The sequence below is a fragment of the Gracilinanus agilis genome, chromosome 4 (genome assembly GCF_016433145.1).
Source record: "Gracilinanus agilis isolate LMUSP501 chromosome 4, AgileGrace, whole genome shotgun sequence".
Taxonomy (NCBI): Eukaryota; Metazoa; Chordata; class Mammalia; order Didelphimorphia; family Didelphidae; genus Gracilinanus; species Gracilinanus agilis.
In genome coordinates, this window is record NC_058133.1 from 492,098,941 (window position 1) to 492,115,186 (window position 16,246).

At 37.9% G+C, this 16,246-nt stretch overlaps 1 protein-coding gene across 1 annotated transcript in view; it reads left to right on the forward strand.

The window, feature by feature from the left end:
* The window catches only part of ULK2 (unc-51 like autophagy activating kinase 2), an 84,645-nt gene that overhangs the window by 46,096 nt on the left and 22,303 nt on the right, over positions 1-16,246 (forward strand). Inside the window, exons 13-14 of the mRNA XM_044672996.1 lie at positions 4,184-4,355; positions 11,039-11,102. Of these exons, the coding sequence (XP_044528931.1) occupies positions 4,184-4,355; positions 11,039-11,102 (236 nt within the window). The remainder of the gene's footprint in view (positions 1-4,183; positions 4,356-11,038; positions 11,103-16,246) is intronic.

The following is a 16,246-nucleotide window of genomic DNA, read 5'->3' on the forward strand; positions in this document are numbered from 1 at the left end:
TAATTTTGTAGAGTCTACAGACACATGGGACTGTTGTCTAAAGATCTATTGTAAATTCAGATCTGACCATTTATGTTATACAGTATTCTCAGTGGTTCAGAAACAGTCTTGGAGCCAATATCTTAACAACATTTTCTGGTCCCCATGTAATTGCTTCTGCCCAAACTTGTCTTCGTTGTTCTGCAGCCTAAAGTTACTCCCATCTTCATGGCTGTTATCATTCAAATATCCCACCCAAAGCCTCCTTCCTGACTTCGGACTTCTTGTTGCTGTGACCCTATAACCTACTTTCCCTCTTGTCTTTTTCCCAGCCTGGTCTTTTCTTTCAGAAGTGCTGCATTTGTGAAAATCCTTTGATTTTATAGAACCCTCTCTATCCCAAGGACTCTGGCTCTATTCTTAGATCAGCATTATCTAGGCCTTGATTTTTAGTCTTCTTTTTTTTTTTTTGCCAAACTGAAGCTGGAAAGAGATACAGAGAGTTCTGTTCCGGAAAGGGACTTTCTAGAAATAACCCCATCTCCCTGGGGCTTACAGAGTTTGTATTGCAGCCCAGTTATATTGCTAAAGAAAATAAGTAGCCCTCTTCTTTCTGTCCCCATCATCCTTCAGAAGAACCACAAGTCTAAGATCACTAGTTATGCCAAGTCTTGACCTTTCTGAACTGAAAAAAAAGAAAGAAAGATAGATACATAAAGTCCAGACCATTGTGGGTCACTCAGAACTAAGAGGGGTCCGAGCTGGCTAGGGATACAAGTACCATTTTGCATAGGTAGATATGAATGTTCTAAAAGAGGAGAAGGTGGTGGGACTGAAGAATCAGATAACAAAGGAGCCCAGTAAATGGGGAGCAGGTAGAGGCCAATTGGGAGGCGTGGTTCTGTTGGATCAAGAGAGCCAATGAGGGGTACATAGTTTGGGAGAGAATGTAAAGAGAGAAGATTGGTTTTACTTGAGTAGGCAGACACCATTTAGTTTGAAGGAGCCTTAAGTGAGAAAGGCTGAGAAATAAGAGAACTATGGCTCCAGAAGGAGTTAGGCATGTGAGAGCCCTAAAGTGTAAGAAGATAGTTTATGGCATACCTGAAGTAAAGTTTGGGGGTATGACTAAGTGGAATTAAAAAAGAGACTGGTGGTAGGGATACAAGGATAAAAATGGGAGTGGGGCTTTGTTTGAAGACCAGTTAATATTGGAAGGGAATTAATATTCTTTGAGATTGTCTAATAGCTGAGATGTGCAATGAAACCTCTCTGTTGTGCCTGAAGTTAGAGGAGAAAAGGGCATAGGATAATGTTGGTTGTACACATGATTTTTATTAGAGGAATGAAGTGTTCAAACCGATTTCTTTGTCCTCCTAACACTCACCCCCTTCACCAGATTTCCATGTTGGTGTTGAATAGATCTCCATTCTTCCAACAGTTTCTCGGTTTGTTCTGAAAGTCTTCATTTAGTTCTGTCTTCCTTCTCCAGGCAGTTGCCCAGGTTTGTCACTTCTCTCTAGTCTCCTGCACTGAGCCCTTCTCTCTCCTCATGTGACCACTATCCTAGTTCTGACTCTCCTTGCCTTTTGCTTGGATTATAGTGATAGCCTGCTGATTCTGTTTCCTGCTTCTATCTTCTCCCTTCTCCTAGTCATCCTCTACACAGCTGCCAAGATAACCTTCTTAAAGCACAGACCCAACCACAGCACTCACCACTCCACTCAGCAATCATCAGTGCCTTTAAGACAAGCTCCTTAACCTATCCCCATTTCCCTCTACCCTCCCTACCATATAGACCCTCCTTCCCAGCTTGTTTGAGCTCTTGCTGCCAGCTTCAGGTTTCTCTTGGCCTTGGCCCAGACTATCTATCTCCCTGGGGTTAGGATGGCTCTCCCTCTGACTGTACCTCATGGAATCCTCTGTGTGCTCACATTTGGCAGTCCTTCCTGAGCTCTCCCTTCTTCCTCTTTGCCCAGCCCCCCAGGAGTTTAGGGCTCTTCACTTAAGTTACACTGACATGTTTTATCTGCCTTCTCATACTAGAATGTAAGCTCTGTGAGGGAAGGAGCCATATTTTTGTCTAGGTGTCTTCCATACCTAACATGGTGCCTTGTACTCTGATACTTAATATATCTTCATTAAATTAGATTAATGGACCCAGTATTTTTATAGAGGGTACCCAGAGCCATCCTTGACAAGGAGTAGCTATGATCTCTTCTCTTGTCAAGCATTTTCAAATGCCTCATTCACTATTTTCTCAAATTTTAACTTGACAAAAATTATTGAAATTCTGTAAAAGCCTCATGCAAATGTAAAGGTGATGGATTGTGGCTGCTGCCTCCATCAATAGTGTTTGGAAGGTTCCCTTCCCTTCCTGAGACCTATTTGGAGAATCAGAACTAGTTCTGATCTGAAAAGTTCTGATTTACTTTAAAAACATTCAGGAAGTGATAAGGATATTTAAGATCTGATGAAAATGCCTTAAACAAACTATTATGGGTTGGTCCTCATTTTATTTCACTTCCTAAAACAAGACTTCTTGGAAAGGTTTGCTCTGAAACAATTATCCAAAATTACTTTATTAAATGAAACACTAAGAAACTTGTTTTCTTACAAGTTCATATTGCAGGAAATTAAAGGGACACCTGGGGAAGGTGGGAAATGTAGACTTGCAGGTATATGAGGTTAGGCACTTTGGGTTAAGGGTTCCCCTCTGGTCCCTCAGCCCACCCCCTTTTCTCTCCTAACTGAACTGGAAAACTCAGTAACCCAACTAAATCCTGCTGAATTTTCTTTGGGCTTCATCCCTCCTGACAAGCTCCTCTGCTGCATTTTCTTTTCAATTACATTGAACTCTAAAAAGAAGCCTTGTGCTATCTCAAGTCGGGGGACATTTGTCACCCAGGGGTAAACAGAGTTTCATTAAATTCTTTGTGAAATGGATCTCTTAGAGAGAACCGATATGTGAAGAAAGGAAGAGTCTGAGGCTTTACTTAGACATAGGTTCTAATTTTTGAGGGATATGGGGATCTGTACAAGCCTAAATGATTGCATAGAGCTTTTATCACAAAAACCTCAATTCTGTATGGACTGGGCTAGTAGGAAAGATGATGTACCCCTTGGGGAGGTCAGGCAAGTGTAAGTCTTGTCCGTGGTACATAACCATCACAGGTTCTATACAAACCAGATTGGGGTGGGATGGAAAACCTGACTGATCAATAATGGTAGATTGTCTGCTCTTTTTGCTGAGTAGAATTAGGTAAGTAGTAATTGGACAACTTAGGCTATAAACAAGTTGCTAAAATTGAGGAAACTTTTATTTAATCCATAAGATTAGGTAAATAACTCCAACTTGAGCCTAATTGCCTGTGGAACCTAGGCTGTATTGCTTCATGGGTACATGAACCTTTCTACCCTTTCCTTTCAAACTTTCCTTCACTCCCCCATACAAAACAAAATCAAGGTTCTCCCAAGCTTTAATTCTTTTCATTTTAAAGCAAACTTGTTATTTAAGGCCCTTGTCTCTTGTACTCTGTCAGTCTTTGAAACCTAACTTGAGGTTATAAATGTCCATTTTTCATTTTATATATAGAAACATTGTCATTTCAAATGTTTATTTTAGTTTAGTTCTTTTATGGTGAACCAATTCTCTGAAATGCCATACATTTAAAAATCATGGCTATTCCCTACAAACTACATAAAGTTTTCTGAAGATGTCCTAGAAACTTTAAAATGTTATAGCTTTTTCCCTCCTGTCACATATTTCCCAATATGTCCTTTTCCTGCCTTCCAATTTCCTCTGCTATCCTCTGCTAAACAAAGAGGGGGAAAAAATAATTCAGCAAAATTAAGCAACACCTTGAAAAAGGCTGACATTTTCAACAGGGTTTCACACTCATGTTTCCTCACCTCCACACAGAATTTGAGGAGATAATTTATATCACTTTTTTGGGGTCTAGCTTGGTCATCCTACTTTTAGAAATCTTTTAAATAGGATATATGGGCAAAGATAACTTCAGTTTTTCTTTCTAACTGGAAAACTTTTAAAAATAGGAACTTGTCAAATCTTACTTATAATTAAATTTTCACTTTGACTTTTACTTTTGGCTTTTTGTGAAGAGGTTTAGATTATTGATAGTTTTATTATTTGCTGTTTCTTAAATTTAGTCACTGGGCTAGTTTTTAATTTTGTCATCTTTAGTCCCTTCCAGATATGCAGCATATTCAGGAAGACAACTTATCTTCCCCACCTTTGGGTCCTCCTAATTATCTACAGGTGTCTAAAGATTCTGCCAGTACTAGTAGTAAGAACTCTTCTTGTGACACAGATGACTTTGTCTTGGTTCCACATAATATTTCATCAGATCATTCATGTGAGTATTCTTTCTACTTGTGCACTGAAGAATATTTTTTTAAATAGTTTTCTATATCTGAATATTTCTTGTACTTTATGTCAAGCTCCCTCCTCATCTATAGAATAGACTATTGTAATACTAGATGGTCTCTAAAGTTTCTTATAACTCTTAAGACACTGTGTCTTATTCTAGGGTACCATTTGTTGATTTATTAATGGATTTAAAAATCTCTAGAATTGTTCCTTTATCATGCTAGAATATATTAACTTTCTAACAAGGATTAGTTTGAGTTCTAAAGGTTGAAGGAAACTTTGGAAGAAATGACCACAAATTAATTTTATTCTTTGTTCAAAGATAGAAGAATAGGAAAGGGAAAGGAAAGGAGGGTATAATGAGTGTATAATACATAATAAAAGAAGGGAAGGAATAAACAAACATTTATATAATGCCCACTGTGAACCAGGCACTGGGCTAAGCACTTTAGAAATATTAATCTAGTTGATCCTCACCATAACCCTGGAGATAGGTACTATCATGATCTTCATTTTACAGATGTAAACTGACACAAAAGGCTTAAGTGTCTTGCCCAGGCTTGCACAGTTAGTAAGTGTCTGACACCAGATTTGAACTCTGGTCTTACTGACGCCACACCCATGCTCTGTGCACTGGGCCACCAGTTATCTAGAAAATTTAGCAAGAAAAGAAAAATGAATTTTAGGAAAGCTAGTTGGTGAACCAGGATTAGTATCCAATAGTATATTAGAATACTGTTAGGAAGGACACATTGGAAAGAGAAAGAAAAATCTGGAGGTTTGGGAATGGGTTATACTTGTATATGTTACAGAAGTTCCAGTAATTCAGTGGCTTCTTCCTGCCTTTCACTAGCTTGGATTAGGTCCCCTCCAGAATCACCATGGTGTGATGAGCCCCTGGGCCAGCAGCCCTTCCGCAACCTCCTGGTGAAGCTGGTCCTTAGCTCTCAAGACCATTGTTAATGTTGTTGTTATGCCCTTTTCAAGTTGGCCTAGATGATCTTTGTTTGACGTGGTTGCTTCCCTATCACAGAACCATTGAGAAGGATTTCAGGGGAATTTGTTGAGCTATAGAAGAACAAAAAGGATTTTCTACTAAAAAAAGTGGCTGGGGGAACTACAAAGAAATAAATTAGACTAGATCATAAAAGGTTTAGACAGCATAGCTATAGAAGGATAATTAGGAAGACTAAAACTTTAACTAGGAAGATCCACAGAAAGTAACATTCATTAAACACTGGAATGTCCACAATGCCAGTGCTTCTCTTTCCATCTTTTCTCTTTCCATCCTGTCTGTCACCACATTCATCCTCTTGTCATAAGTTGACAAAGGTGGTAAGAGGGAAAGGAAAAAGGGGAAATGCCAGAGCTGTTTTTAAAAAGACTGCTAAGGATAACAAAAGGTATCAGGAACCAGCCAGAATGACTTTGTTTAAGCAAATTGTGCCAGACTAATGAAACTCAATCTATTCAGGAAAATATCAGACCTATTATATTCAGTGTTTCAATTAAGAACCTATGAAGGCATGGTTTTGATTATGCTATAATGATAATTGAGAATGAAGCAAAGATTACATCTAAAAAGAAGTTTTAATGACATCAACTTGGGTAGCCATGTTGTCCATGTCTCATGGAATGGGCTTGGGATCTACTTTTTCATTCCCCCCCCCCCCAATAAGTTTTATTATATTATGTCTTTATTATCACCTAAATTCCCCCTTTTATATCTCTTCCTTACTGCTCCCAGACAGCCATCCCATATATCATATAGCATTTTTTAAGGAGGAAAAAAAAAAAGAATCAGCAAAACCAGTCAAAAAAATCTGAAGAAAAAAAGATGTAGTGCTCATGTGCATATGTAACTCCTACCTCTACAAAGGAGTGGAATAGGGCTGCCATGCTTGTTCTTTCCACATATGTTGCTTTGGTCATTGCCTGTATTGTTTTCTTGACTCTCCTTACTTCATTTTGCTTAATCTCTATGTCAAAGAGCATGAACAATTGGGTCACTTTATTTGGATAATTACAAATTACTTTCCAAAATGGTTGTACTAATTCACATCTCTACCCCAAGGCATTGCTGTATCTTATCTTCCCACAACCTTTACAACATTGACTGTTCCCATATTTTGTCCTCTTTTCCAGTTTGTTGAGTATGAGGTAAAACTTTGGGGTTACTTTGATTTTCATTTGTCTCATTCCTAGTGATTTGGAACATTTCTCTCATGGTTAATAGTTTGCAGTTCTTTTGAGGACTGTTTGTATCCATCCTTTGATTACTTAACTGCTGGAGAACAACTTTTCGTTTTCTCTGTGTACATATATACACACCCATACACACACACACACACACACACACACACACACACACACAATTATAGTTGCATGCATGTGCATATGTCTATTGTGTGTATATATATACACACATACATATATATTATGTAGACATATGTGTATATTTTGGGTCTGTAGATCTTGGATACTAAATCCTGGTCTGATACAAAGGGTTTTTTTTCCCCCATTTGATCACTTCCTTAGATGGATTAATTTTGTTATTTAGAAACTTTTCAATTGGTGTAATTAAAAAAAAAATTTTTTTATCTCTTGTAATTACCTTTGTCCCTTGTTTGGTTAAGAATATGTCTTCTATCCTTTGTTATGAAAGGCATATGATTGGTTTATCTTTTGATTTAAAAAATGATATTTATTCAGTTTATGAATGCCTTTTGAATTTATTGTGTATTTATTATATTGTATATTTTGAATATATTGTAAGGTGTTTGTCTAAGCCCAATTATATTGGTTTGCTTTCCAGATTTTCCAGCAGTTTTTATCAAATAGTTTTCTGAGGGCCATCTTATTTGAAAATTGTAAGGATGAATTATATGAAGGAATTTGCTAGTGATATTAAATAATTTGGAAGACTAAAAGTAAAATTTAGAATGGAAAATTTGGAAAATAGAGTATCAGGTGTGATTAATAGGAAGCTATAAGCAGTATGTTTTGGGGGTAGAAGACCAGTCAGAATACATCAAAGGGAGACCCTAACCAAGTAAAGAGTAAGAGAGGAAAAGACCAGTTAACCATAAACCAAATTAGTATAATTGATTATTTAATGATATACTGATGGGTTAGTGACTAGTGAACTTTTACAAATGAAAGAGCCTACTTTCAACTCTACCTTTTCTACACTTTCAATCTTACGAGCCAATTTCATTTTCTTCTACTCATTTTATTACCTATTGAAATTTGTCAGACTACTTTTGTTGTGACCAGCGTTGCCTTAATATGGCAAGCTTTGGTTTTAGAGAATGCTTCTTTAAATTGTTCTTCATTCAAAAAATAATGTTATTTAAACTATAAATTTGCTTGGTGGTATAATGGATAGAGTGCTGAGTTTGGAATCAGGAAAACTTGACCTCAGACTCTTACCTGAGTGCCTGACCCAGTGCAAGTTACTGTATCTGTACTGCTGTTTGCCTCCTGTTCCTCAACTGTAAAATGGGGATAACAAAAGCCTCTGCCTTGAAGGGTAATTATGAAGATCAAATGAGATGATATTGTAAAGCCCTTATCACAAGACCTGGCACACAGTAGATGCTGTGTAAATACCTTATTCTCTCCCCTCAGGATTACATATTTTAGTTTTCTAATAGTTTGTGTTGAACATTTCATGGTTTACATATATTCTCAGATGAACCTTCTAACCATGTAGAGTAAGTGGTAGGTATTCCTGGTTTGTAGATGAGGAAACCAGATCCCAGAGAGGCCCTATGACTCCCCTGAAGTCATACAAAGGATAAGGGATAGAGCCCAGAGCTGAATTTGGATTCATCAGTGCCATGTCCAGCTCTCTCCCCACTGTCCCTTGTTATTTGAATCTAGGCCTCTTGTTTACCCCAAAGTGTCACCCTCATTTACCAAGGTTGGTATGTGATACTGTTTTAACAATGGCAGCAGACATAAGAGAAGCAAATTAACTTGGTGGTTTTTTATTTTGGTTGGACAGGGCCAATTTTGGCCCATTGGTCTTACTGTTTTAGAACAAAGACCATTAAGATCTTGAACCTTGATTTTTTTTTTCCTGCTAAGTTTTTATCTTGATTATTAGAGATAGAATTATTATAGATGGTAGCTCTTAGGGAAGGCTTGGGCCATGTTAAAAAGTTTGCATAAACCTGCAGATAAATTATATAATTGCAGACAAATGTCTTTATTTTAATCACTTAAATATATTGACTACCCTATCAGTGTTGTTAAAGTACTTTGTCAGTTTTGTCTGATTTTGTGATAGATATACAAAGAAGCATTATTTCTCTTTTATTTTCTTAATGTCTTTCTTTTCTTTTAAAAAAGTATTGGTTCCTTAATTTTTACATCACTTCTTTCTAGATACACACCCCACTACCACCCAATTGTAACAAAGGAAAACATTAAAGCAAAACCAACTGAAACAAGTTCAGAGGCTGTTAGTATGGGCTGTTCCAAAGCCATGGTCCCTCACTTCTCTTGTGAAAGTGGAGAGGTCTGTGAGACTGAGATTGATCATGTAATGTTGGGCAGTTCATGTTAGTGTTCTGGGAGATATCCAGGAAGGTAGAGCCTTGCCACACTCTGGAGCCTAAAGTTTTGTGTCAGAACAAGGATGTTAGAGGAGACTTGTATCTTTGACCCAGAAATGAGCTGTCAAATCCATTAAGGGCAGAGGCTGAGGGGAGGAAAAGGGACTTCTTGGGTCTGGGGCTCTGTACTAGTCAGGGAGAAGGAATTGGAGTGAGCCTGAAGCTCTCACTGACCCAAGAGCAGGATCTCTGATTTAGCCCAAACTCAAGCTAGTGCTTGCAGCTTTGTGACTAGGACAAGTAGTTCAGATCAAGAGTAAGACTGCAGTTTTGCTATTTCAAATCTATAGAACCTTTTGTTTAGCTGACAACAACTATTTATTGGAACTCTAACTAGAAGCAAACCTGCAGTTATGTTATACTAACTCAGACTAGAATTGGGAGCTAGCAAATCAGACCATGAGGGCTACAATCAGAGTTTTTCCTAGATTCAGATGTGCTTAGGATGCGGAAACTGAAAGTTTGCAGCCAGCTTGCTAGGCTACTCAGTGCCTGGAAAAGACAGCAGGCAAAGTTCCAGAGAGTATAGATCAGAACCAAACAAGGCCCATGTGCCATCCAGAAGCATACAGAACCTTGCTCTTAACACAAATTCTTGAAGTAAGTCTGTAAGATGACCAAACCTTAATAAAATAGAGCACTGTTAGGAAACCAGGGACTCTGAAGACAAACCTAATAGAGAACTCCACAACTTCTACAAGGAATGCATTGAAGAAAAACAGCTTAGCCACAAGTTCAACTCAAAGCCCTGAAAGAAATGAAGCAAGTATTTAAATATCACTATAAATAAAATGAGAGCTTTTAGAGAAAAGAATTGGAGAAGAAATGAATCTTGAAGGAAAAACTTAGAAGGAAAATTTAACAATTTAGTACAAGAGGTACAAAATCACTTAGTAATAGAGAAAATTATGTGAAACTCTCAGAAAATTATAATGGATCAAACAGAAGGTAATAATTCCACGAGATGGTAAGAAAGAGCAATAACAAACTTAAAGAGACTGGAAAAGTAGGAGAAAATATGAGGCTGCAAATCAAAAGCTGACCTAACGAACAGAAAAAGGAGGAAAAAAATACAAAAATCACTCTACTTTCTGAAAGACATGATCAGAATAAAAACTTAGGGAGCAGCTGGGTAGCTCAGTGGATTAAGAGCCAGGTGTAGAGAGGGGAAATCCTAGGTTCAAATCTGTCCTCAGACATTTCCCAGCTGTGTGACCCTGGGCAAGTCGCTTAACCCCCATTGCCTAATCCTTACTGCTCTTTTGCCTTAGAACCAATACACAGTATCGATTCTAAAATGGAAGGTAAGGGTTAAAAAAAAAGCCTAGATATTATATTTTAAAAAATTATGATTAAAAACTGCACAGATGTATTAGAATCAGAGGGCATTGTGAAATTGGAATTCATCATTACCTACTGAAAGAAATCCCTAAAAGGAAAACTCTAAAGAGTGTATTAGTAAAAAATTCAATGTTTCCTACACCTTCGAGAGAAAACTTGGGAAGGAAAATGGGGAGGAACAAACTGGGAGCAAAATTGTAGATTCTGGATTATTCAAGGTTAGCCTTGGGAGAGGAAGGGACTGCTTCATTTAGATAGACAATAAGCATTTGTAGGGATGTGGTGAACCTTTAATAACACTTAATTTACCTTGCTTATTAATCTTAAATCTTTCTTGATTTCTAAAAGAAAACAATTTGTTAAAAATACCAGAGCAGGTGTTTGGGAAATTGTATGCTTATTTCCCCATAATATGATGTGACATAGGCAAAGTGTGGATAAGATTGGTTTTTTAAAGAGTGCACAGATCTCCTTTTGCTGCCAATTCCAAATGTCCTTTTAGCTTTATATAGTAAATTTAATCTGCAAGTATTTGTTGAACTCCTACTTTGTAGGGGAACCTGAGAATGTGTTTGGGTGGGGGCGGGGGGGGGTGGAGATATGAGTCACCTGGTAAGCCACACAGACAGCCACGTTTGTCACACTGAGAGATGGCTTTTAAGATTGGGCTGCTTTTTAGGTTTAACTTTTTTTTCTTTTTTTTAAGATGACATACCGATGGGAGCTGCTGGCAGACGGGCTTCAAGCGAGTTCTTAATGTGTGGAGGAGGGTATGTTTCAACAGATTGTTACCAGAATTATCCTGAATATTTTCACATTTGTGGCCCAGGCTCTAGTTTTCAGGGAACAGTCAGATTGCCAAGGTGTTGGGGCTTTTTGCTTTTTAATTTTTAACTGGAAATTAATACTCATATCAGAACAGCAATGTGAATATTTAAAGTAAATTAACAAAATGGTTTTTTTTTCTGCCAGTTATTTTTCTCACCTTTATATCATAGTGCATATGCATCTTTTTAAAAACAGTCCTTTAACTATTTCTGGGAGCTCAGGAACATAACAAAATCCTTCAAACTACTCAATATAGGCCTTCTAGATTAGCCACCAGATAGGTGTGTACAGGGTCACCGACTTTAAACAAATCTAGATTTTAAGTATTTATTCATTCTAGTTATTTTTCATGTAGCAATATATCTAGTTAGAATTCAATATAAAGATAGTAAAAAAACCCCACCAAAGAAATGTGGTACTACATTATACCTAATTATAATAAAAATTATAGCTAGAATTTATATAGTATTTTAAGATTTGCAAAACACTTTATATGTCATCTCATTTGATCATCACAACAACCCTGGGAAGGTAGATGCAATCATACTAACTTTACAAATGAGGAAACTGATTCAGACAGAGCTTGTGACTTGCTCAGGATCCCAAAGCTAGGAAGTGTCTGAGGCAGGATTCAAACTCAGATCTTTCTGATTTCAAGTCCATTGCTTTAACCACTGTATCATCTAGAGTTTATGTATAAAATAATTTCAAACTTTTCACTTATTACCATTTTCATTTTGTGGTAGAATTTTAAATATTTGGTTCTGGCTTAAATGAGACTTTATTGAAATTTCTTAGTGTAAAAATATTTATACTATTTATTTTTATTTGCTTCTGTTTTATTAGTAACATAAACCCCTCCCCCTCCCCCAAATCCTTCCCTTCCCTCTTAGAATCAATACTGTTAATTGGTTCTAAGGCACAAGGGTGAGGCAATAAATGACTTGCCTAGGGTCTCACAGCTGGGAAATGTCTGAGGTTAGATTTGGATCCAGGATCTCCTGTCTTCGGGCCTGGCTTTCTATCAACTGAGCCATCTAGCTGCCCCCTTATTAGTAATTTTTAAAAAACTTTCTGGAACAAAGTCTTCTCCATGAAGTATTCTTCATTAAATAATAGGTCACAGATTTGAATGGTCACATTTTAGTGTGAACTGGGCAAGATTTCACTAATTCCTAGCCTAGAGGAGGTACATTAAAGTTCTTTCAAGGAATATCTGCTATGGCCTAGATTTAGTTACAAGGTCATAGACTGAGACTCCTAAAGCTGGGTAGAGATTCTTTGGTAGTCCTGGGCACAGCACAGTACACCTCTCCAAGACCAGTGACTAAACTAGTTACTGGGGTGGGGAGTCACACAGTGTTGATGAGCACTGTGTAAATGGAATTAGCTCAAGCCCATTCATAGTTAAACTCTAGCCACCAGAGATAATGTCATCCCACCTCCCTGAGTGGGGAGGGGAGATGAGTTACCCACACGTGACAATAAATAACAAATCAAGAACAAGGGACTGCCCTTTGGGCAGTCCAAAACTAGTATGAGGCTGCCATTTGTCTGCTTGAATTAGAGGTGGACTCCCAGGAAGTGATGAGACACCATCTCTTCAAGTATGTTGGTAACTTCCTGTTGAGGCATTTTGTGCTTTGAACTTGGTGCTGAAGGGTCTCTGGTGAGACCTCCGGCAGCTTCCCCTCTGAAATGTCACATGGGTAAGTTAGGCTGACTTCCTTGGGCCTACCTTGGCGTTTCTAGAGTCTCTACCTCCAGGAGGCTTCTTTGCCTCTCTAATTGCTAAGGCCTTGTGACCAGTAGCCTAATTTAATTAATCTTTTAATTCTCACTTGGTCTGGACCTGGCTGGTCCAGACCAGAGTTTTTTTTCTCTCTTTCTCTTCCTACCTTCAATCTTCCTAATTGTAAATAAACTACCATAAAACCCATCCTGACTTGGGTCTGTTTTAATTATGGAATCAATCTAGATCTGATTGATTCCTGGCCACCACACCTTAATGTATATCTATATAATATCTAATTTCCACATATTACAACACTGGGGAATTCTTAACCCAATGGAATCACAGCTCTGCCTCCCATCCTCCAAGAAATGTAAAATTTAGGGTAATATTAGAAAATAATATTTAAGTTAAATTTATGGGATCTTCTCCTTTCCCTCTATGATTTTTCTCTGTTTTCTAGTTTCTTCCATTGTGACCTTTTTTCTGTAGTCTGTTTAGCTCTCTTCTTGTCTAAATAATATTTGGGAGGGTCAGGGATCTGTATTTGTGACTTGTTAAGACTCTTTGCCTTCATTGAGCCCAGGGGCATTCTGAAAGAAATTCACATTGTTCTGGCTCTTAGAAGTCTTATTTCTGACTTTGCAAAGGGACAGAGGGATCCCAAAGGAACTCTCATGCACAGGCTTTTTTTTAAAAAAGGGTACCATTAAAAGATAGGGAAGGTAGAGGAAGGAGAAACTATAGATGTGTGAAGACCCTATAAAGAGTTTTTCTTAGCCTATTTGGTTGAAAAATTCTTGGCACATGGAACAAATATTATGAGCAAGTAGCTTTGGGTGTAAAATTAGGAGCACCACAGGGATTTTTGAAGTAAGTGATAAAATGTTAGTTATGGAAAGATGAGAGTTTGCAGGTTCCAATGAAAGAATGTTTAGTGACTTACTGTAGTATTTTCTTTAACTTAACTCATGTTTCCTTAAAAAAATTTTCAAATGAGTTTTTGCAATAGAAAGTATATTTTTTATTATATTTTGGGTTAGATGATTTTGTAGAGGAATGCCCCAATGATCTGGTCATGACATGGTTGGGTTGCAATTAAAATACAGGTAAACCAAGGCACAAGCTCTGAGCACAGTTTACTAGCAAAGTGCAAGTTTGCCAGTAAAGAGGGTCTTAGCCTCAGCAAGCTAGGACCCTGATTGAGCGCTTAGGAGCCTTTTTATAGACAAAAGGAGCATCCAAAAATAGAAGGCAGCATCAGAGGTGAAGAAGACAGTACAAGCCAGCAGCAACATAGGCATGGGGAACAATATGATTGGCTGGGAATCAGGAATGTGGTCTAGCAACCTCACCTTGCTAGAAATTTCTGATTGATTTCAAGTCTACCTTCAAGAATAACTCACGATATATTGGTAACAGGTTTTCTTCTAATTGGACAAGGACAGCTAGTAGTATAGAGATAACAGGTTTTTAAAAAAATAAAATGATTTATAGGGAAAATGAACTTTTAAACTTAACTCAGAGAAGATTGAACTTCTGAATTTAATTTAAAGACAAACACGAATTAGTCAGGTTTACAAAATGTCAGTGATTGAGAATAGGATCAAATACAAAATAGTATCAATTTTGATTTTCTCAGTAGAAAGAAGCTTCATATCATAATTGTACTTTATTTTTTTTTTAAACTCTTCTGCCTTAGTAATGATATTAGGGATGAGTGCTAAGGCAGAAAAGTGGTAAGAGCTAGGCATTTGGGATTAAATGACTTGCTCTGGGTCACACAGGTAGATAGTTGTACTTTCTAAGCTTTTCAGAGCTTATAACTGCCCTGCATATAAACATAATGTTTATCTAGCTTTTTTCCATGAAGTTACCTTCCACAAATAGATTGTACTATGATAGTGGAATCAACCTCAGGTTCAGCAGTGTGGAATTGAGAATTGCTGACTTTCAGTAAGAAGTGTGATTCATTGTATTAGGAAAAGATACCCAAACACTGGAGTGACTCATAACCACCAAGTCCTTGCTAATGTTAATTCTTCTCAGAATGTTTGTAATGACATGCCAGAATGCTGCTTGGATGTCTTTTCTCATGTTGTGAATATGTATATACTTTATGGAAAGAATGGAGGTCTATTGACATATTCCTCCTAAGCCTTCCCTAGATTATATGAAGGTAGTTGAAGCATTGTTCTGGGAGTTTTGGTAGAGATTGCCCAGGGGGAAGCTGAGGCTTGAGATTGGGGGGAGAGAGAAAACTGAGGCACTGAGGCTTATGGAAGTGAAGTGACTTGTGCAGGATCATGTGTCTGAGGTGCAGTTTGAAGCCAGGTTTTCCTGACTCTCAATTCCAGCACTCCCTCTTCCTCTATCATGGTGCCTTTCTAAACCCCTGTGTATCTGGTCATATGTAGAGCTGGAGGACATTCTCTGCTTTCGGTTTCTTTGGAACTTCTGATTTGACTGCTGAGGAAGAGAAAATATGTGAATCTTGTAGTCAGGAAAGGGGTTCCACAAATGATGATGAAGTCGCAATTAAGTGGTTAGTAGTCTAGGCTTCTCCATGGACTTAGGACTCTTAGTGAAAGTGACTCTGCTGGGGTAGAATTCTTAGCATCTGAGGAACTCCTAGTTGGTGGATCCTGGGAATGCAATCACTTTCCTTTCTTCTGATTCCATATAATGTGTCTATCATTACAACTCAGTATTTCAGTGAAGGCCAAGAATGAAATTTGAATTTGGGCTTGGAAGGCAAAAGGTATGATTAAAGTAAGAGAGTTGCCAAAGGAGACCTCCTCAGCCTCCCACAACTTCCCCTTTAGGTCCTGTGCCAACCTGGAGGCACTAAAGGAACAGATGGACTTGGAAGGATTGCTCTTGTTGAGGCTCCTGTATCTGACAAAGATGCTGGAGATGAGGGAGCTGCAGTCCTGTGGAGAGGAAGGTGATTTGTTTATTTTGCAGGCTATACACCCTGCACATTATGGTATGCCTTTTTAAAACTTGTCAGCATCAGCTGTCAACAGTGGTCAGGGCAGTGTCATCATTGGACGGTATCAGTTTTTTTATTCTAGAAAATCTAGCTTTAAACAGTTTGTATTTTTTCTATCCAAGAAGACATCATGGCACAGTGAAAAAAGCCTGCAATCATAAGGCCTGGGTTCAAATCCTACATCTTGACAATCTAGTATCTATTGACCTTGGACAAGCCAATTAACTCCATGGACCTTCCTTTCCTCATCTTCAAAATGAGATTGTTAGACTAGATGTCCAAGGGTTCTTCTCAGCTTCAGAGCTCAGATCCCATGATTTTACCCTTTCCATTAGAATCATCGGGGAAAAAGAAGTCAT